General features: G+C 37.8%; 5 protein-coding genes and 1 non-coding gene across 6 annotated transcripts; 4 read left to right on the top strand and 2 right to left on the bottom strand.

The window, feature by feature from the left end:
• Positions 1 to 628: 628 nt before the first annotated feature.
• LOC135935989 (uncharacterized) lies at positions 629 to 3,596 on the top strand. The gene is made up of 6 exons (XM_065478645.1): positions 629 to 1,088; positions 1,922 to 2,185; positions 2,455 to 2,594; positions 2,655 to 2,793; positions 2,867 to 2,996; positions 3,453 to 3,596. Exons 1-6 carry the CDS (start codon positions 840 to 842, stop codon positions 3,557 to 3,559), a joined length of 1,029 nt encoding a protein of 342 aa, XP_065334717.1. The 5' UTR covers positions 629 to 839; the 3' UTR covers positions 3,560 to 3,596.
• Positions 3,597 to 3,624: 28 nt separating this feature from the next.
• LOC135935385 (uncharacterized) lies at positions 3,625 to 4,873 on the bottom strand. The gene is made up of 3 exons (XM_065477658.1): positions 4,365 to 4,873; positions 4,062 to 4,280; positions 3,625 to 3,877 (listed from the first exon to the last, which is right to left on the bottom strand). Exons 1-3 carry the CDS (start codon positions 4,422 to 4,424, stop codon positions 3,710 to 3,712), a joined length of 447 nt encoding a protein of 148 aa, XP_065333730.1. The 5' UTR covers positions 4,425 to 4,873; the 3' UTR covers positions 3,625 to 3,709.
• A 114-nt stretch (positions 4,874 to 4,987) lies between these two features.
• On the top strand, positions 4,988 to 5,060 carry TRNAV-CAC (transfer RNA valine (anticodon CAC)). The gene has a single exon. It is a non-coding gene; the product is annotated as a tRNA-Val (tRNA).
• A 474-nt stretch (positions 5,061 to 5,534) lies between these two features.
• LOC135935381 (uncharacterized) lies at positions 5,535 to 9,661 on the top strand. The gene is made up of 11 exons (XM_065477655.1): positions 5,535 to 5,602; positions 6,303 to 6,374; positions 6,431 to 6,527; positions 6,587 to 6,807; positions 6,928 to 7,085; positions 7,139 to 7,319; positions 7,374 to 7,575; positions 7,626 to 7,834; positions 7,896 to 8,125; positions 8,191 to 8,272; positions 8,331 to 9,661. Exons 2-11 carry the CDS (start codon positions 6,311 to 6,313, stop codon positions 9,641 to 9,643), a joined length of 2,757 nt encoding a protein of 918 aa, XP_065333727.1. The 5' UTR covers positions 5,535 to 5,602; positions 6,303 to 6,310; the 3' UTR covers positions 9,644 to 9,661.
• A 1,393-nt stretch (positions 9,662 to 11,054) lies between these two features.
• Positions 11,055 to 17,734, top strand: LOC135935382 (uncharacterized). Its single transcript, XM_065477656.1, has 11 exons — positions 11,055 to 11,128; positions 12,768 to 12,834; positions 12,900 to 12,969; positions 13,035 to 13,222; positions 13,289 to 13,503; positions 13,564 to 13,753; positions 14,087 to 14,303; positions 14,767 to 14,975; positions 15,035 to 15,291; positions 15,350 to 15,425; positions 15,487 to 17,734. The coding sequence occupies exons 2-11, from the start codon at positions 12,783 to 12,785 to the stop codon at positions 16,722 to 16,724; spliced, it is 2,712 nt and encodes a 903-aa protein (XP_065333728.1). The 5' UTR covers positions 11,055 to 11,128; positions 12,768 to 12,782; the 3' UTR covers positions 16,725 to 17,734.
• A 719-nt stretch (positions 17,735 to 18,453) lies between these two features.
• On the bottom strand, positions 18,454 to 19,492 carry LOC135935384 (apolipophorin-3-like). The gene is made up of 3 exons (XM_065477657.1): positions 19,350 to 19,492; positions 19,147 to 19,290; positions 18,454 to 18,900 (listed from the first exon to the last, which is right to left on the bottom strand). Exons 1-3 carry the CDS (start codon positions 19,392 to 19,394, stop codon positions 18,505 to 18,507), a joined length of 585 nt encoding a protein of 194 aa, XP_065333729.1. The 5' UTR covers positions 19,395 to 19,492; the 3' UTR covers positions 18,454 to 18,504.
• Positions 19,493 to 21,427: the final 1,935 nt, after the last annotated feature.

Genomic DNA, 21,427 nt, shown 5'->3' on the forward strand with positions numbered 1-21,427 from the left:
GATACTGGTCAATGATTAATCAAGGGGGGTTGAAAACCAGTTACACCCTTTATTATTTGAGACTGTATCTCTCGGTGTTGAATGAATAATAAAAGGTACATGATATACTGTTAATGTTTTTCAGAAACGATGCCTTTTCTTTCTTGTCCCAATCCTGCGCGTGTTTCGAAATGGAAACCGACATTGAAATGATTTGACTGTTCAAAATAATAAAATTCAGTTTCTCTCCTGGCTATTAAAATGCTGAAATTGCGTCGTATCTTTCTTAGGTTTCAAATACAGAATTGACAACGTCATTTGGAAGGAAGAAGGATCGATTTCACAGGGAAATTACTTGAATAATTAGATTTCCCAGCACAGTTGAGACCTCTCCTCTCTGCTAGAATTGACGATTCTCCGAAATAATTTTTAACAGTGACGCACATTATGGATTTAATAAATTGAAGAAACCACAAATTTTAAAATTAATAAAGTAATTTGGACTCTTAAATGCGTCAAAATAAAATTAGAAAAATTCACTTCAATCTGAAAACGCTAACCAGGAAATCAATAAATTTATTTTTAAATTAAGTAATTTTTTACTAAACGAAAGTAACAATCGTAACAATGACTCAGTGCAGGATTTGAAACTGGTTTCCACGTGGAACTAATAAATTTTGGCGAGAGGCTGAAATCCAATTCCATCCCCGAAATTAGTTCTCTTCTCACTGTGCAGTCAACGCAACGTAATGCAATTTGAGCGGTAGCAACTGGTGCGCCGGCAGCGATAAGCCCGAATAAACCAAGCGCCTGCGTCATTCCCGAGCAGGCAACCCGCAAAACCTGCCGAGCTGCGGACCATGGAGGAGCGGAAAAAGGTGATCGCGGAGGCGGAAGCCGAGCTGGACGAAATTTTGCAACACACCTCCGACCTCTCGGAGGCCGACCTGGCCCTCGCCTGCGCCCCTCTACTGGCGGCCCACCGACAATTCGTTCTCAGGAGGGCCGTGCTGCTGCTGGTGGCCGTCGCCGTGGCCGCCTTGATTGCGACCAACTCAGCCACGGTCAAGCTGCACTTGCACGCAGTTGCCAGGGTTGCTCTCGTTAAGGTTTGAAAAGCACAACGATTAAAGGAGTTTACATGTTATATTTTTACGATTAATTATTTCCTCACAGTCCCTTGAATTTTAACAAGATTTTTTTTGAACTTAAAATATTTTCTTGGATTTAAATATAATGAACCTGGTTGTAAGAGAGAACAATAATTGCTGAGCAATAATTCCATAATAGTTAAAAAATTAGGACTCAACCATGCTGGTAAAATAAAATTGTAACGAGTATCCACCTTTAACTTTTATAAAATTCTGGCTTTGATTTTCAATACCGACTAATGCAGTTATGAAATTAATAAGATGAATTTTCTTTTAAAATAGTAGACTCTCGGTTAAAACGTATTTTGACTAATTAGTCACCAATTGGGTGGTATTTTGTATTTTAGTAGAAATGTTTCTTCGGTTTTCGTTCAGAAATGTTTCTATACGTAGGTTTGAAATAATTTTTTGTGGAGCATTCGGCAATTGAAATAAATTTGCATCAAATTAAATTTGTTATTTATTTGTTTGTAGCCGTAAAAATTGAATTTGTTGAGCCTATTTAAAAGCAAAATATTTGAATTTAAGTGTCAAATTAATTGCATGAGATCGTCAATATTTGTTAGCTTTTGCCAATCTTTTAGCGGTTAACTTTTTTCCAAAAATAAAATTACTTCCTTTATAGTCCCTTTTTAAAATTATAATTGGTGAAATCATTGTCAGTTAAATTTTAAGGCTGAAGAAAAAATAAATAAAATCATATTTCGATCCAAAGTCTAGAAATGAGAATGGATGATGAAATGATCATTTTTGCATTAAATTTATAAAAGTTAGCATATTTTTTCATGCAGCTGCTGCCATGGTGGGACTGGCGTCCTCTGCACCGTCAGCGCTGTCTGCTGCCCAATCCGCACTTTTCTCCTCCGCCAGCCAATTCTAAGGACGAGTGCCTCTCATGCGAGGCGATCGACCGCGTGGACAGGGTTGCCGACACCTCTTACCAACAACTGCTTGACCGCTTTCTTCAGAGGGACGCACCTGTTATTGTTACCGACGCTATGGACACCTGGCCTGCTATGCGAAGCGACAAATTGTGGTTTGACAACTTCACGCAGGTATATATCATCATTAATTAATTAGGGTGGTTAGTGGAATAAAAATTGCGCTCTTTACATCAAATAACCTTGATGTATATTTGATGTAGACATGGTTATATGATATATTTAAACTTAAACATTAACTTATTTAGGATTTTGATTTGTTGGTGTGATTAATTATTGCAAGGAACTGAACGATAGAAAATTTTCTCCTTAATTTACAATGAAATATTTAAATTAAAATTTTTCTTTATATTTATACTGTATAATTTTGTTTTGTATTGAAGGTGTATACTGAGGAAAAAAAGCAAGAGGGGAAAAAGCCGAGACCGTGTGCATTATCATCAAACATCCGTGCTGGTGCTTCATCTGCCATCCTGATGAAAAAGCTAAACAATCCCCGTCTAGACCATTGGTTTGCTCATTGGTAAAAATTGATTTTTATCATATGTATTAAACAAAAAATCACGGATGAAAAACTAAACAGGCTCAACTGTGATGCGTCAGCGATGAAGGCAATGCGTCAGTTTTACCAACGGCCGTACTTTTTAGCTTCCTCGGTGGCGCCGGCTCACTTCAATTGGATCGTGCTGTCATCAAACTATTGGGCAAAATCATACAAAAAGGTAGAAATTCTCATAAAAAATAAAGTGGTTATTTTCGTTTTAGAGATTAATTTTAATGGAAAAAAATTTGCAGCTCAGACTAGAAGCTGGTTTGATCATGGTGCATCAGTTGAGAGGATCGACCCATTTCCGTCTTGTACCAGTTCCTCTATGTGAAGAGATGTGTACAGAAATCACTGAGACAGTGCGTGAAGGCGAAATATGTGAGTTTACGCCTCTTTGATGAAATTTAAAAATTTAAACCTCAAAACTGTTAAATAAGGTAACGCCCTGTGAACACAATATTTTAGTTTCAGAGTAATCTTAATAAAGCATAATATTTTATGCAAGGTACCCTTGCATAACTGAGTGAACCTTTGTGAAATAATGTTTTTCCAGGTATTGTAAATTGTGGTTGAAGGAATTTAGATCAAGCATAGTACTTTATTCATAGCTCAAAAAGAACTGAAAATGGTTTTAACTGTCTGCATAATTAAATTATTATAGAAACTACACAATGTACGTGGAGAAATTTCGCAACCAAAATTAATTCGATGCAAAATTAATTAAATAAGATGAAAATTGGGGAATTTTTAGATCTAATATATGCAATCAGTACAGAAAATAAACTGCATAATAATTTAATTTTGATCTTCAATGCCAAAAATTGCGTTTTTCAGTGGTTTTCCTGAACTTTCTATGGGACTTGCACTACTCGTCAGGTAGAGGAGCAGAAAACATGGCTATTATCACAGAGACCACGTGGGACACCTTCACCGTGTACTAAACACTCAAATCAATAAAATCGTCACCCAAATCTAAAAGTTCGTGTCATTCATTTAAACAAAACAATTGGATTGCAAAAACAACGATTTATTAGTTCGTGAGTGGGGGCCCTCATGTGACACAAATTGAAGCAATTAGAATAATCATCAGCTCACTGACCCATCTCTCTTCGGTGGCGATCCTCTTCGCTGAACATGGCATTCAGCCTTCGCACAACGGAACGGGCGCGGTCGGCGAGGAAAGAGTCGATGTCGCCGACCAAGTGGACGAAGTTGGACACGTTGTCGAAGGCGCGCTGCACGCGTGTCGATCGCTCGCCCTAGTGGTTAACATAATTATTCTTAAATGAAGTGCAATAATCAAATGGCCAATACAAATTTTTGTGAACAAATAATTTAAATAAATTAGCTTTTAAGTAAAATTTATTGTTTGGGGAAATCAAAGAGTTTGTAAGCAGCTTAAAAAATATATTGCTTGTAAATTTAGAAAGAACGATTTTTTACCTCTGACATTCTGGCAGCGAAGTTTGGTAGGGAAGGATTTAGTTTTCTTCTGAGCGCCATCCTGGTTCTAATCAGGTCGAAAAACCTTTCCACTGGCCTGACGAGACCTACTTCCATCGCAGGATAAGGCTTTGGCGTGCTTTTCAAAGGGAGTGTCTTCAGCAGGTCGTACCTAAGAGGGTTCCTATCGCGATTTACAGTCGGTACCGCTCTACAAACCTGAAAAATTAATTCACACGGCATAAGTATGAATTAAAGGAAGTAATATTCTTCCATTTATTCTCCGTGATATAAAAGAAATACCTGAAATGCGATTGACGCGTTGAGGATGATGATGAGAAAGCTAACTTTGCAAAGCGGCATGGCTAGAGAGTGTGGCCTGGCTGGAGGGTTCAATCAAAATGAGCCGTGGTGTTAAATAATTCGAGTCTAATATTGTTTACCAGGTCAGACCTGATTTTGCTGTTTAGTCTGAAAGAATATGCGGTCAGCTAATGCTTTCGCGCTCAAGAATTAAAAGCGCAAACAAACAAACAGTGTGCTAAAATACGAACCTTTCGAAACTTTTTATATTTGACGGAGAGTGATAGGCTAAGGGAATCTTTCGACTCTCATTTAAATATTGTCAAAGGCGTAATTCACAATCTAGTGGACTTCAAGCAACAAATTATGATTTTCGTGTCTGTAAATCAGTAATTCGACGTATTTGTTGAGAAAAACCAAACAATCCTAAAAATGTTATAAATGTGGCTAATTTTCTAACTATAAGATTTTGTAGCGTTTCATTTCATTTAAAAATGCCGTCTTATTGGAACGAGTGCAAGTATTGAAAGTGGTAATATACATATTATGCCAGAGGGTGTTCGAGACATCGAAGATACGTTGATTATTCTAAATATGAAATTTCCTCTCATACATAGCAAGTTGTTTCCGTAGTGTAGTGGTTATCACGTGTGCTTCACACGCACAAGGTCCCCGGTTCGATCCCGGGCGGAAACAGATTTTTTAATCTATCTCTGGTGTGGTGACGAGATTAAAAAATCTGTTTCCTGTTTCTTTGACGGGTTTCTTTACATTTTTCAAAAATTATCGGATTGATATTGGTAAAATCCCTTATTCACTTACTTAGTTTTTGTTTGCTAGAAAATATTTTAATATTTAGAACTTATTTAGTATACAGTTATCAGATCTTATTAGTTTAAATTTAGTTAGATTAGAACTTATTTTTTGATACGTTTTACAAATAAAAAAGATTTGACGAAGGAAAGGCCCAAATTTTTTATTTTGTTAGTCTAATTTGTAAGTTTAAATTGCAAATTTTTTTGAATTATTGGTTTATCGCATATGTTTGCAAACTGTAAATTTTACGCAAGGCATATATTCAATTTTTTCTGTTTAAATATTTACGAATTTCGCTCTTCATGTGGTAGCTTGAGCGCCACGAACCGCGATTCAAAAGCGTGCATTCGATTGGGGGACTCGCTTGAGCGAATTGTGTGCGTCACCGGGGAATGGGGAGCCGGACACCGGAGCACCAGAGAGTAAATAAGACTTTTTAGCCAGTCGAGTCGGTCCTAGCTCTTTAATAGAGACGAAGCGCTGGATCGCGGTTTCGTTTATTTAGCCGGCTGTGGAATATTTTGCCTAGATCGAAGCATTGTTTTTACGCATATATAGTGAGTAAAATATATTTTAATTTTACGTCAATCCAAGTTTTTTTCCTTTTAGAATTAAAAGAGAAAAGATAAAATACAATCTGCTCACTATCGCCAACTTAAATTTTAACCAGTCTAAATATTTCCTGTGTGATCATCTCAACCGCTCTGTATGAAATTTCAAAAGAAGATAGTCGCAGCTGAGGCTGAACACAAGTCTGTTATTGAGAGAGCAGCTTTCCTTGTGCAGTGGCCAACAAAAGATACGCTCTCTATCAAATATACAAGGCCGCGGCAGCCAACTAAATTTTTTGTCGGTCTCATTGTCAGAACAATGTGTGGTTATATATGATAAAAAGCTATTCTCGGCTTTCGGGTACTGCACAATCAAATCAGTTCACAAAAATATACACCCTTCCTTGATTTTTCTACATTTTACCGTCACTAAAATAATAATAACTATTAATTGTTTTAATTAATTAAATAAATAATAAACAATATATTTGTTTATTTGTATATATTTATGAGGAAAATTTTCTCTACAAATGGAATCAAAGCATATAATTACAATTCTTGTATTTTTTAGAGCGAGAAATGGAGGAAAACAGAATTCCTAAAAAAGCAGTCAATCTTCCCACTAAACAAGTGGAAAATATAGGTAGGTAGACAACATTAGACTATTTAGACGATATTTTTAATATAAAACTATCGCAGAGGATAGCACACTCGAAAATGAAGCGAATCTGATCTCTCCAAATGAACCAAACACTTTGGGTTTCTGGAACAACAATAAGGAGCAACCTGTAAAAAAGTCAGTTGAAAATAGCAATTATTTTTAATTTTAAAGGCAATATAATTTTTTAATTTTAGTGTCTGTGTGTTGGTGGTGCACTATGCATTTGCTGGACAGGGAGGAGACCGCTCAGAGGGAGATTCAAGAGATGTTCAAAATTTAAAGGAAACCTTTGCAGTAAACAGGAAATGCAAATTCATCGCAATTTCACCTACCAAACTTGATTTTTACGAATTACTGGCTAACAAAGCATCGGACGGCGGCATTGGGAAATTTCAAGAATTGTTTCACCTTGAAGGTAACTTTTAATATTTTTTTTATTCTGTTAGTCTTACTCTAAAATAAATTTTTGTTGGTAAAGTTTACTCTCGATCGTTATATTATGCAACTCTTCGGTTTGATTGGAATTGATGAATAGGTGAAGCACCAGACGTGCTGATACTCTGCATTTTGAGCCATGGATTCAGCGGCGGAGTGATCTTGACTGAAAATTCCGAAAAAATCCATCTCAATGAAGTATTTGGCATAATGAAAACCAACTACTTGAAAGACAGTTTCAAACTGGTGTTTGTATCAGTAAGTTTATGTTCATTTGATGTAAATTTATAAATAAAATTTTACTTTCTTAGGCTTGTCGAGGAGCAATTTTAGATATGGCTCTCAATGTCAAAAATGATCAAAAGGCGACTATACCTTCCACGGTTGAATTGACTACCCTGAACATGGAAAATGAAGAAAATGCGAGTGCCGTGGCTATAAACGCAGAGCCAAACGTGCAAAATTTTGTCATTGTATACTCTTCAGTAGAATGTTAGTAAGAAAAATTTATACACTCTATTTATTAATTTAAAATCGCCTTTACAGCTACTTTTTCCATAAGACTCAACATTGGGACCTTACTCATTAGAGCTCTGTGCAAAATCCTAAACAAATTAGATGAAGATGTTGAGCTAGAAGTGCTCCTTAGCATGATAATGAATGATGTACACAGGAAGACCATGAAATATGGGTTTGGAAGCACACCGCAAGTGCAGATATTCCCATTCGCCAAACTCACGATCAACAGGTTTTATCTTAATTATATTTTTTGGTTAAAAATAAAATAAAATATTTTAGATACGATCAAAACCAAAAGGAGTCCGGATTGAAAGACTTTATTTATGATTGGACGTCGATCAAAGGAATATACATGTCCAGGAGAGAGGCGCACATCTTTTGCAGACAAGATGGTAAACCAACTGCAATAGAGCTGGTTAAACTCGTGGAAAACAATCTCGGATTCGACGCAAGGCTCTACAACGAGTATAAAGAGCTGAATAAAGCCGGTATTTCAGTAGAAAAAAGTCTTCCTGTTGGTATATTTTAAAGATTTAAAAAAAATTACAGTTCGGCATAATTGCATTATCAACGATTCTGGATGCGTGATGATTTGCATTTTGGCGCCGCTTGCTATTAACGAGGAGACTAGCGAAATATCTGTGGTTGTTAACAAAGGACGACAGGTGTCTGTACAGGATTTCCAGTACAATTTGATTCGAAACGATAACACCAAATGGGTGGGGAAGCCCAAAATCTGCATCTTTGCGAACTTTATCTCCTCTGACACCGACGCATTGGTAAGTAATTTAAATAAAATTTTGAGTCATTTTTAAAGCGTGCTTACCTTAAAAAATTACGTTAGGGAGAGGGAGACACTCCTCTTCAATTTGCAAAGAGTGGCACTTATCACAGCGGATACCTCACTCTGATCTTGCCGAATCCAGGTATATACTGTGAAAGTTTGCGAAAACTAAAATTTTATTGAGCTCATATTTTTCATAGATGCCATCGAGTTGATTATGAAAGAACTTGGAAACACGAATCTGCTGTCAGGAGGCGTCCACCTGCAGCAAGTATTCATGAACATATTGCGCGATTCTAAGAAGCAGGAAGACTGCGCCATCGAGCCGCAGTACTGGAGCACGCTGCAATACCTGCTCGACTTTCCTGCGAATCAAATGCTCGTTGAACCAACAATTCAGTCAGAAAAAAGTGGGCTCACCTCGAAAATCTCTGGATTTCTTAAAAAGTATTTGAGAAAATTGGTGAAATTGATCCGATGTGATTCAACAGGCTTCATGCCAAAAGAAGAAGAAGAAGAAGACGCAGATGTGGTTTGCCTCGTGTCTGCGTTGCCGGGAATGGGAAAGAGCTTGCTAACGTCGCACTTGGCTTACAAACTGCGACAGATGAACAACTCTATCACTGAAATCGACTTCTTGAAAGAGTCCGATTTTCTTGGCTCTATCACACTTGCCCGAGTGGAACCAGATGAGCTGGTGGAGCGTTTTAGCGAGTGGAAAGGCGCAAGGAAGAAATTCCAGCCAGGAAAAGAAATCTTCTTGCTGGACGGCTTCGATGGGATTGATGCAAGCGTGAAAAAGGATGTTTTACAACTGATAAGAAAAATAGCTGACGCAAAACTTCCTCTGTGGGTCACAACGAGACCTCACGACGAGCAAATGATCATCGACTGCTTGAACGGTGTCGAAGTAGAAGTTGTGCGAATCGACGAGCTCCAGGCCGAAGACCAGAAACAGCTTTTAAAGTTAAAGCTCAGCTGCACTGATGAGAAACTCGATCACTATTTGAGCATAATCAGCGAGATGGGTGCAGAAGATTTGCTTAAAAACCCAAGCATCCTGTCGAAGGTCGCTGATTATTTCAGCGAAGGACCAGAAGACGTGAGACTAGTCGATTTGTGCCACAAAATTGTCAAGGCGATATTATTGGAGGATATGCAGAACCGAGAAGGACTCGGTAGTAATCCTACAATCGTCACTCGGATAAAAAAACGATTATCACGGCTCAAAACGTGTGCCGTGAAACACTTTTTAGAAACGCCTTTGCTGCAGAATGATGCGGAGGAAATTGCGAAGATCAACAGCCTTAGCATCGCGATGGTGTTGAACAACCGCATTTTTATTTCGTGCGACACTTTGGCCCAGTTCTTGCTTGCTTTGCACGTCACAAAAAAGGGCCTAGAAGAGGAAAGTGGCATTCCAGAAGAAGGAATAGAACGAATTCTGCAGTCTGGAAGTTTGGACCGTTGCAGGAAAATGATTTCCGAGTTGGAAATTCGTGGAGTGAAATAAATAATTATAAATGTATAATGCGTTTTAATAGTTTCACATTAGTATTTAATGAAAAAGAGATTAAATTGAACTTGATTGATTGGATTCCCCTTCAGACTAATATCAACGATAAACATTAAATATTATCTCCAGAGGTTGTGCTCACAATCAATGCACTTCGTTTCAACAACACCATTGGCTATCAAGTGCAGAAGTACTTATGTGAATAATATCTTAGTTCGAAATGATAAATGTGAATCTCGTAACGATGACGTCATCGTAATTCTATTTGACTTAAATAGGTTAAAAATTTAAGCGATTTATATTCCCTAGCGCGTGAACTAGATTATTATTGTTCAAAGAGGTATTTGGCGCCGTTCAACAAAAGCTACCCTGAGAAGTGTTTCGAACTGGCTGATTTAGTACTTTGAGTGATTCAGGATAATTGCATGCGAGCAGGAAACATTCCTTACTGCTGTCAGAAATCTGGACGAAGTGTTAACATGTGGGTCTACGAATTTACCACCCCTAAAAGACTACCTTAAGGTGCAAATATCTAAGCAATCCGCGAGCACCAAGCAATTTGTACTTGGTCGAGCAGAAGGTCAAGCAACTCATGCCTGACACAGTAACACGAGCATTCGGCCGTCTGATCTTATTAACAAAACGTGCTAATTTATTTTGATGAACACCTCTCTGAATCAGAGCTGTTGATGATGATACAGCAGGGATTACCTGAAGAGTAAAGTGCAGCTGCGAGTGCGTCGCAAACGCTGCAAGATCTGCAGCGCAACTTAGACGACATGTATTATGATACTTCTTCAGTTTCCGGCTAGCATGCACGCAATTTTTGAAATCTGTTTGTCGTTCTCCTGCTCAAGAGTAGAGCCAAAGTGGAAAAACCAAGCTAGTTTTAATAAAAGGTTTCGTAAAATTGGAAAGGCAAAGAGAAAATGACATAATAAGTGAGAATAACAAACAGTTATTATAAGCGCAGTCAATTAACATAAATTGTAACACACTTGCCAAACCAAAATGAGAAATTAAAAAATCGAGAAGAGATATTAATGAACTGAAAAAAATGATTTTGTTCAGACAGTTTGAAAGAAAAATTCATATTTTTTCAAATCATTCCAGAATTTCAATACTTGCTCAATATATAAAATTCAGAACATTATAGGAGTTGATTTTATTGATTCTATAATTGATTTGTGTTGCTTGAGAATGCCTTCCTTACAGTAGGTGCGAAGTGAATTAAATTAATTTTGATAAGAATGACCGAAAAGACGAACTATAAAAAACGTCGTGATGTACAACAAGAGGTGGTATACAATTCATTGACATATTGCTTTTAATTATTGCCAGCAGCAAAAAATGCCATATTTAGCTCACACATGGCCTCCTTTGAGTTTTAGGTGGGGGACTAACCAACTGTAAGAACCGCAACGGCAGTCTCAAGTGAATAAGCGACAACACAGCACCATCGCTCTCGCGTTAAATTGAGAGGTAATTTATGCTAGACCTTTTTTACTAACAAGCTGCATCCAATTAATTTACAAAATAAGATGTCATAATGGAATTTGAAAAAAAAAATGAAATCGTGTTACTATGTACCCTTTTGTAGTGCAAAAAATAGTACCCTGCTTTTATCTCGAATGGAAGATTTTCAGAATTCTTTGTTATTAGTTGATTATACCCGTGCGTGCATATAATTGATTAATAGCGAGCCAATTGCATGCAAATTATACGTATTAAAAGTTTATGGGTCAATTTACAGAATCAGAATATTTGACAATATTTTTCTGAAAGCCTAAAATCACATTTGCTAACAAGTTAGACTTTTGAAAGGGCCTCAGCTGCCCAAGGTCACGTTAAAAAACAAAGGCTCTAAAGATTCACGTTGTTTGTCTGCTGTTCTCTTAATAGAGTGAAACGACACGGGCACCGGGGCCAAGGTGGCACTACCAAAAGAAAAGAGGGGCGCGGTCTTGTCTTAAGGGAACAAAAAAGCCGGGAATCGCGATATTTACTGCAGGAGCAGGCCTCGACAACGGGCCAAAGTGGGACAACGAACTTAAAGAGGAAAACAGAGAGTTAAATGACACTGTCTATATAGGTAAGCGTATTGTCAGGTTGGGGGCCACAGGCCTGGCTGGCGCCGACGCCAAAGTTACAGGGTGTGAGGGGTAGCTGCGCTTGCGAGCATGAAGGTACATGGGGTACATGCAAAATATTATTGACGGAAGAGTTTGACACCCAACGAAAAAAAGCACATGCTGCTTCTCGTCGTTAACCTATATACAGATATAAATTCGATTGATGATTGACAAATAGAGATGAAATTATACAATATATTATATTATAGAACAGTATTAGTTAATAAGTATTAAGCATTATTTCCGCAATTGCTTATTTATTAAAGTAATTATTGCACAGCATAATAAAAAAATTTAAATAAATTCATAGTAAGAAAAGACAAACAATACACTAAAAAATATCACGCTATTATCTTAAGATTTGCTGAAAGTAGGCGCAGAGAGGGATATTCTGATCATATTTATTTGAGTTTAGCAGAAAATTTTGAGGTTTGACCAAATGACCACCCGCTGGGAAAAATACGGTTGTAAAAAGTGCGAGTCGGCAGTAGCTGTGTGCAAATTGTTCACTAAGCGACTAGCGCTAAGCTATCCAAATTCCCTCTGGGGACGAGTAATTACGCGAACTCTTCATGAAATCAATAGAAATGTATTTTCAAGTAAAATTTTAGACTTCTCGTAAGATAAACAGTAATTTTTAAAACAAATAAAAACTTATTGTCGTGTAGTTAAGATTTTTTCAAAACTGAATAGAACTCTTTTATTATTTTGACAAATCCAAACCTAAACACGCACTAAATGATCAAATAAACTGCAAAAAATGCCATAAAAACACGCGTTTCATTTTGTAACGTGAGAATGAAGTGGATTTAATGGGATTACAACGTTCATTTTAGACCCGGCCATTTAAAGTAGATCACTTATTAGCAAAGACATTAATATATAGCATTTAAAAATTGTCATGGGGTAGGAAACACATTTTAAAAATTGAATTATGTTAAGTGCATAAAACGGAAAAAAATATTATTGTTTTTTTTTTATTTTTGCAGGACATCCATGGTAAAATGGTGGATGCTTCAGATGGAGTTGTCACGAAGTTCAAGCCATTTGTTCCAAGTTAGTATACTCTCAATTGTTTTGAAAATCTTATAACTAACACGTTTCCCATGTTTTTGAAAAAGGTGAAAAAATCGTAGAGTACAGGTCCAACAATATAGGCTTCTGGGATGGAAATGGAAAAGAAGAAATCAAGTAAATGGCAGACAACGCCAAATAAATTTTTCGTATTTTAACTCTGGTTATAAAAAAACTTTCAGGAAATTGAGTGTTTTGGTGGTCCACTACGGATTTGCAGGCGTTGAGAAACTTGATCGCCAGAAGGATAATCAAGAGGATGTCAATAGTTTAAAGGACACTTTAAGTAAACACTGTCGAGAAGGTAACTACAGAGAAACTTCTGGTCGGAGGGATGAGGTCCTCGGCATCCTAGAAAATATTGCACAGGGTTGGCAGGATTAATTATTTAATGCTTTTAATCAATAATAATTTCCTTTTTCCACGTTTCTTTCAGACAAAGAAACACCAGATTTGTTAGTGGTCTGTATTATGACACACGGAAAATGTAACGGACGCCTGCTAACACATCATCCACATCATGATGCAGACATCCAACAAGGAAACACTAGTGTCAAGAAACAAAGGTTTGAGGAAATCAGACTTTCCGAAATATATGACAAGCTTAAGGCAGAGAATCTTGAAAATACTGTTAAGCTGGTTTTGGTCCAGGTACGATTTTTGCGGATTTATTTAAGCTGCTTTGCACTAATTCAGCCTATATCTGTTCAGGCGTGTCGCGGTCTTATTGCTGAAGAAAACTGCTTTGAAAATAAGCCAAACGTACAATTTGTAAACGAAAAAATCAAATTTAGCAAAACACTTGGAAGAAAGGACAGCGAATTAAACAATACAAACGCAACAAGGGTGACAACTGAGCTGAACTGTAAAAATTTCGTTGTCATGCTATCATGCGTTGAAGGTAATTTAATGAATATTTGTACTTGTTATTCTCTTCCAGAGCAATAAAAAACGATTTGCATCAAATCAAGATTTGCGAAAGATACTTCAAGTTTGAAAATGGCCTGGTGGAGTTTGTTGATAAAATAAGAGAGCAGCTTTTCTTCCTTAAGTTATCCCACTGCTCGACGCCCCGACTGTTGTAGTTGGAGTTCCTCCGCAGTAACTCTAACACAACAACGAAGAATTAACATCAATTTTTCGTGTGTTGTATTAGAGTTTCTACAGATGTAATCTCGCCATATATAACATTAGTATTTAATTGAACAATAATTAATTGTTTATTTTCTTTTAGGAACCGTGTCTTTTCGAAAAGATGGAGAGCCAGAATCGGGGAGCTGGCTTATTCAAACTTTTTGTAGCTGCCTCAATACATTAGGAAGAAATATGGAATTGGAAGAATTTTTGGCGTGGATTAGTTTTACAATGAAAACAGAATTGATAGAAAAGGAAAATTACGGATCCTCCCCAGAAATCAAATTGTTTCCGCACAGGAAACTGACATTTTCCAGGTAATTTAATGAAAGATAAAGCATAGTTCAGATACATTTGTGCATCTATTACTGGCTGTCCAATGTCAGAGATTTCAAAAGGTGGTTAAATTAGAGACTTGAAATGCACAAATTAGCTCAACGGCCGGGCTGGCACACCGGCGCTGACTCGCCACTTGCTATGGTTTCCTTTCCAGCGGCTTAAGGGACAAATGAATGGCGTTTCAATCGGTTCAGTGAGACAATCAAATATAAATAAAAATGCCACATTGGGCCCAAGCTCTTCTTCTGCAGCCACTTGGGCCCCATGTTATCCGCTCGGCGATGTTATTTTGGGACCTGGAGAGCTCATAGACTTAATTTTCCACACAGAGTAGAGCATTTCAGTTATTTTTATTTGTTTTTAATTGAAAGATTAAAACTGTGTGTCTTTATTTAATGTTTTAAAAGATTAATTTGGGTTATGTTTTCTCTTCTTTTTAAGGAGCGATTGCGCCAATCTAAGTTGCCCACCAGAATCTTTTTTCTATGACTGGAGGTCAAAATCTGACAAGAAGATAACTACAAGGAAAGCTCATTTTTTTGCTGCTGATGGAAAGGAGGATTGTGTCGCACTGTTGATGAAAGCTATGAAGGAGAGATTCGATTTTCTGTGTATGTTTCATGAGACGGTCGCAGACTTGGAATCAGCAGGTTCAAACGTCATAAAATACTTTATTAATTTGAAGCTTATCCACATTTATTTTCTCCAGTAAAAAATGGGGATGAACTGGATGGATGTATTCTTATCTGCGTTGTGGGCAATTTGACCACAGAAACAATTGAAGGGAAAAATGAAATTTGCATGACGATGAAGGGAAGTTCGATGCCCCTAAAGCATATTATCTCCAAAACAATTTTTCCAAAAACGGAAGACTGGATTGGCAAGCCAAAGCTCGCTGTTTTCCTTAACAATGAGAATTCGAAGGGAGTCACCAAAGCTTCTCCGAAATACCCTCCATGCGAAACGGTATTTTTACAAATTTAAATGAGTAAAAATTTAAATTGATTCATGTACGTGTTTACAGCCTTTCACTTCTAACGAAGGTTCAAGAAGTGGTACCATTCACGAAGGTCTACTGTCACTGATACTCCCACAAAGAGGTATAGAATGCTTGTCTTTTATAATTGTACCAAATTTTAATAATTGAATTTATTTTTGCAGATTCAGTTCAGCTCTTTTTAAATACGTTGACCAAATTCGCAGCCTCAAACAATACCAGCTCAACAGTTCAAGAGCTGTTTGTTGCAATGCTGCAATATGCAAAGCCTTATGATCATATTAGCCCAGTCATCATAAGCACACTTAGGGAAAGGCTAAAAATTAATTTCCCTTCCACTATTCCCTATAACTTTTTCAAAAAGACCTATGCGGGGACAAAGGATAAAATTGTGATTCAAGAAGAGCTCGTTGAGTGGTTCAGCTCAATTTTTTGCTGTCTGAAAAGCGCGAAAAAGCAATCCACCTATGACTGTCCAAGTGAGCCAAACGAGAAACGTCCGAAAATTGAGACAATTTCAAGGGACCCAAAGATGGCCACTGTTTGGCTTGTGTCATCTCCTGCAAGCACAGGAAAATCTTACTTGGCTAATTATTTGGCTAGTACTCGGGTACAGAGTAATGGTGGTGTAATTAAAATTGACCTACGTGGAGCTTATCAATTTTTGGATAAATTTGATTGGCAACATCAAAATTACGAAACGCTGATAAACGAATATCTGAAGCATGCAGGACAAAATAAATCTCTCGGCGATAACGATATAGTAATTCTAGACTCTTTTGAAGCGGTAAAAGAAAATCTGCACGAGCATTTTTTCAAAATGATCCAAGATATGGCAGAAAATGAGGTTTTCCTATTGATTACTGCCAGGTCCGAGCTGCAGGAGAAGTTTCAAAACGCAATCACTGCTCTGACCGTAATTCAAATAGGAGATCTTACTGAGTCAGAGCAATTTGAGTTTCTTTCGCAACAGCTGAAGCCGAGTGAAAGCGAAAGTGATATTCGTTTTGCCTTAACGGAAATTCGGAAGGCCTACGGCGAAGAATTTACCAGAAAAGTAGGAACTCTCGAAAAACTTGCGAAGTTTCCTGAATTTGCGAGAGTAAAACCCATTAACATTGACGCAATCAGCAAATATCTTGTTGAGACAACTGTTGAATCTGGCTTGGTTAACAACGGAGTGATCAGAGGTTTCAATTTTTTTGACAAATGTTTTAATACGATAATGTCCGACCTAAAAAAATGTGCCAATGCTTACATCACGGGTAGCAACGTGACTGATATTCAATCTGATATTGCAGAACTGAATAGACTCGATATTATGGTTATTAACAAGGAAAACCTCGTTCAGCCTGTTAATAAGCAAATTGCATTGTACCTTGCGAAGCAGCCTAGCAAATAATTAGGATATTATGCGAGACACTCGTAATCAAATTGCAGTTTGGTTTGTGCTTTTAGTTTTTTTTTTAGTTATAAAATCGAATAAGGTAATAGCGTATCCACCAGAGTAAATAATGATTGTTATTTACACACATAATTGCTCAACGGGCTGGGAGGTGCACCGGCGCCGACTCGCTATATACTTGCTGGTTTGCACCTTTCCAGCATGCGTGAGTTGGCTTCACGGGACGAATGTCTAGCGTTTCAATGCAGTCCTCGATGCGGAGGCAAGTGGCCCTTCATTGGGCTGGGTCCCTGAAATGTGCGGCCTGGTGCGCCCATGCTATCCGTTCGCGGTGTTATTGGAACCCGGGTTTCAGCATTCGTGCTAGTGCAGTGCGCACCCTTCCCGATCCTCGGACAGGGATAAAAAGAGCAAAAAAAATAATGTTGTAATAAACAGGGCTGTGATTTTAAAACGAACGGCCACATTTAAAAAAAATAAATCACGCAATTACTCCACTGTTGACTTGTAGACCAAGCCTAAAATAGTCTTGAGCTGTTTCATTATAAAGTGCTCAAAATTGTTTAAATCGCTTGTAAACCCTATGTATCCCCTGAAACAAGCTCGGATTATTGTATTAACATTTGGAGCATTAATAATGATTAATCTTCAAAATACTGTTATTAATTTCAACTTTTTCTGATAGCTTTTGATAAACTTTTAAGTTACTTAGAGCTATTTGGTTAAATTATAAATAGTATATTTTATATATACATGAGTGTTTTTATCGTTTAAAAGCAATTTGTTGCTAATTTTATCGGCTTTGAACCCGTACTATGAATTTTACGTATGTATGTATGTTGTTAGGGATGTTTCAAAAAGTACCCTGAAATTTTGAGCCAAAAGGTATTTTTCGGGGAACCGGGATTTTGAAAATCGCGAGTCTCCAATAGAAATTTTCAAATGTGCTATATAACCTTTCAAGGTTTATTCTTTTAATGTCAAATAAAAAATATTTTTAACTTAGATTATATGCTGATCCTTTTATCGACGAAAGTAGCCTACAATTTTTAATTTTAAATCTTCATTCACAACTATAAAACACTAAATGAGAATCAACATACGCTTAAATCTGTTCATATTAAGATATTCTTTTATAAGTAATATAGCGTGTGATCCGTGAACAAATATTGTGTCTGGCATGCATTTAGATGATAAAATGTTATCAATTTTTTATAAAAGAAAATTATGAAATACAGCCGTATCAAAGTCTCCGGGTTACAGCCGTGACCTCAAACGACCCTAGTGAAAGCTCAATCGTATCCAATCACGTGAAGGAAAAATGATGCCCAAAATGTAGAAAAAAATAAAGTTTTAGATGCATTGCAGAGGCTGATAATCTAATATAGTGCAATATAGTTGCAAGGCGTTGGGATCACTGTTACGTTTGACTCTCCCGCATATCACATATAATGTAGAAATTTGGCATCATTTTGTATGTAATACGTACTTTTGAAACGTATCCAACGTTTCTATTGCAAAAACATCGGTGCGGAGGCTACGCAGGTCTCTTTTTGGGTTGACCTTCTCATCTTGTTGCACGTGCGAGCATGATGTTATTTTGTTCAAACGAAATTAGATCTAATAGTTTTCTCCCAAGATAACAATGATTTCAATACTTTAATTTACTCTGTTCTAGCTGTTAGTTGCAAATAGTTTTAATAAAATTTAAATTAAACACAGAAAACACGGAAAATTTCAGATTTATTAAATGGTAAAATACAGTCAGGGGCTTTATTTACGTAGAGGGTGCAGGGGTGCTGCCGGAGATGGCGCTCTGGATCTGCGCCTGGAAGTACTTGGCGAGCTCGACAGCCTGGTCGACGGCCTGCTTGGTGGCCTGCTGCACCTCAGCCCTGATGGGCGCCGTCTCGGTCTCGACGTTCTTCGCGATCTTGGAGGCTTCTTCAACGACGGTGGAGACGGCGGTCTGCACCTTGGTGGACAGCTCGGCGGTGGCCTCCTGGGCCTGCTGGGCGTTCTGCTCGCCAATCAGGCCGCGGAGGGTCGAGTTGAGCCGCTCGGCGGTGTCCTTCAGCGCCTGGTTATCCTGAGCGGCGTTGTTCAGGTTGTCCACCAAGTTTTGCAGGTTCGTGGTGAAGATCGCGGTCTGGTTGCTCAGGGTAGCTCCCACCTAAAAACAGGTAAATTATGTTGTTAATGTTCCAATTATTTGTATTTGACAGAAATTAAATATAAAACTGTGCCACAAAAGAAAAAATTAAAAAAATCGACTTAGGCTGGAGCATTTAAAATTTTCAAACAAAATTTTTTGCAAATATTGAAGTGTAAAAATAATTTTGAAATACTCGTAATAGTCGCAACGTAGAGAAATATTTCATATTCAAACTTTAATTTTCTTAAAATGGCTCGTAATTACCTTGGCGAAAGCAGCCTTCTGCTCATCTCCAGGGGTGAAGAGCGCGGAAACCTGGTCAGTGAAGGTCTTGACATTTTCCTGGGCCGTTTTCACAAGCTCCTCGAGCGAAGGAAACTCGGGTGCTTCCCGCCTGACAAGGGCAGCCTGTGGTTTTCAAAAATTGCGTCTTTAACACGCATTTTGATCTTGATTTTTTTACTGACCTGCGAGATGGCGAAGAGAGCAACGAGCACGACGGCGGTCTTCATGGTGAATGATACCCGCTAGAGAGCAAGATGAGCTTAATATATGCTCTAGCAGGGGTCAAAGTCACAAACATAATTATCAATGATGTGGCCGCGGATACAATCGTGTCTGCCTGAATGAATGCGGGGTGACGAAGGGGAACGAGAGGCGGCGGCATTGACCCTTCTTGGACAATGATCCGCTTCTTTTGTAGATAAAAATGCTCTCGTCTGGCTCTTGATTATTTTGGTTCATTTGTTGCATTTTTCTTAATATACTATCACCCTCCATTACCAACTGGTTCCATGTTTTAAAATTATTTGGTTTTAATGATTTTAATTAAACAGCACCTCTGTTAACAAATTTTTGTAGTGTCTGGGAGAAAATCACAAAAAGAAAACGCAATATTTTCTACGAGCAATCGATATAATTTTATTGCAGAATAATTTATCTAGGCCAGTGTGTAAAAAGATCATAATTATTATCAGCTATTGATGGGTTTATTATTCTATTCATTTAGTATACAAACATATGATTACATTAATTAATCTGTTACAAAGGGAAAGGTTCAAAAGGTGATAAATATCACGTGCTTGACAGATAGTGTATATTTGTGTTCAGCTTTTAGCACTGTTGTAATTGAATGAGGACTCCACTAAATTAAGTGCAAAATATTCATATACACATTGAAATTAATGGCTCGATCCCTCCCAAAACTTCATTTTATTTAGGCAGACTGTGCAACACGACAACCTTGCATGTTGCATAACTCTTACTGACGTTACAAATATGTAGTTTAAAGCATATATTTTATCCTAATTACCGAAAAAATCTTAAATTCAACATCATGTTATGGTACTACATAATTTTAAACTGTAAAAAAGGGTAACATATATGTGTAGTTGCCAGTAAAAGAGAAAAATATCTCAACTCTCTGCCTGCCTGGCATAATATTGGCGGTAGATCCATGTTTCCCTCAATGCATCAATTATGTCAAGCAAAATGTTGTAAAACTCTCTTCTAGGTGTGTTTCCATTGTAAATCCGCTGCTCGCTGGGCCAGGAGCTTCTTTCGTCTCTGTTCCAATCATCTGAGCGCACACAGAGGCCAAGACAGATCTAATAAAATTGCTGACCTTATTTTTTAAATTCAGATTTACGACCTTTTTTAAATACCTTTAACACGAACTGGAGAAAGATCGTTGTGACAAGAAAATTGCATCCCATTTTCTAAATGAAGAGGTGCAGTGAATTTCACGATTTTATTTGCAACGCGCCGTGATGATAAATGAGCTCTGCTATGCAGAATAGGCACTTTCATGATAGTTAGCTGACACAGGGACAAAATTGTTTAGAAAACAAAAGCTATAGCCTGCAGTTTTAATTAAGTCTTTATTTCCAGAGCATAACGAGAGTTTTAAATAATTTATGTTGCTCTTCTTTCAGCGATTTAAAGGACTTTTACTATCTACGTCGATTTTATTTAGGAGTTTTCAGCATGGCGGACGTTTTCCACAGCTCTTACAAGAGCCACTGCAGGGTCCGCACTTGGTGCCCTTTCCCGGACAGCAGCAGTAATAATAGCAGCACTTTTTGTCAGGGCAAGTAGTTTTGGTGGTCTGCAATAGAAAAATTATTACAATTAAACGACATGCCCTGTAAAATAAAATATAAAATGAGCGGCGAGACTTACAGTTGGTTCCCACGTAGTCGTCGATTGAGTGGAGGTTGTTGGACATGTTGTGGTTGTCGTTGGGGTTGGGGTGGTGGTCGTTGAGGTTGTCGTCGTAGTCGTTGGGGTGGTTGTCGTTGTCGTTGGGGTGGTAGTCGTTGAGGTTGTTGTGGTTGTCGTTGGGGTGGTTGTGGTTGTCGTTTGGCATGTTGTGGTTGTCGTTGGGGTTGGAGTGGTGGTCGTTGGGGTTGTGGTGGTTGTTGTTGGGGTGGTGGTGGTTGTTGTTGGGGTGGTAGTCGTTGTTGTTGTGGTGGTTGTGGTTGGGGTTGTGGTGGTAGTGGTTGGGGTTGTTGTAGTTGTAGTTGGGGTTGGGGTGGTAGTCGTT

This window comes from Cloeon dipterum, chromosome 2 (assembly GCF_949628265.1).
Source record: "Cloeon dipterum chromosome 2, ieCloDipt1.1, whole genome shotgun sequence".
NCBI classification, from domain to species: domain Eukaryota; kingdom Metazoa; phylum Arthropoda; class Insecta; order Ephemeroptera; family Baetidae; genus Cloeon; species Cloeon dipterum.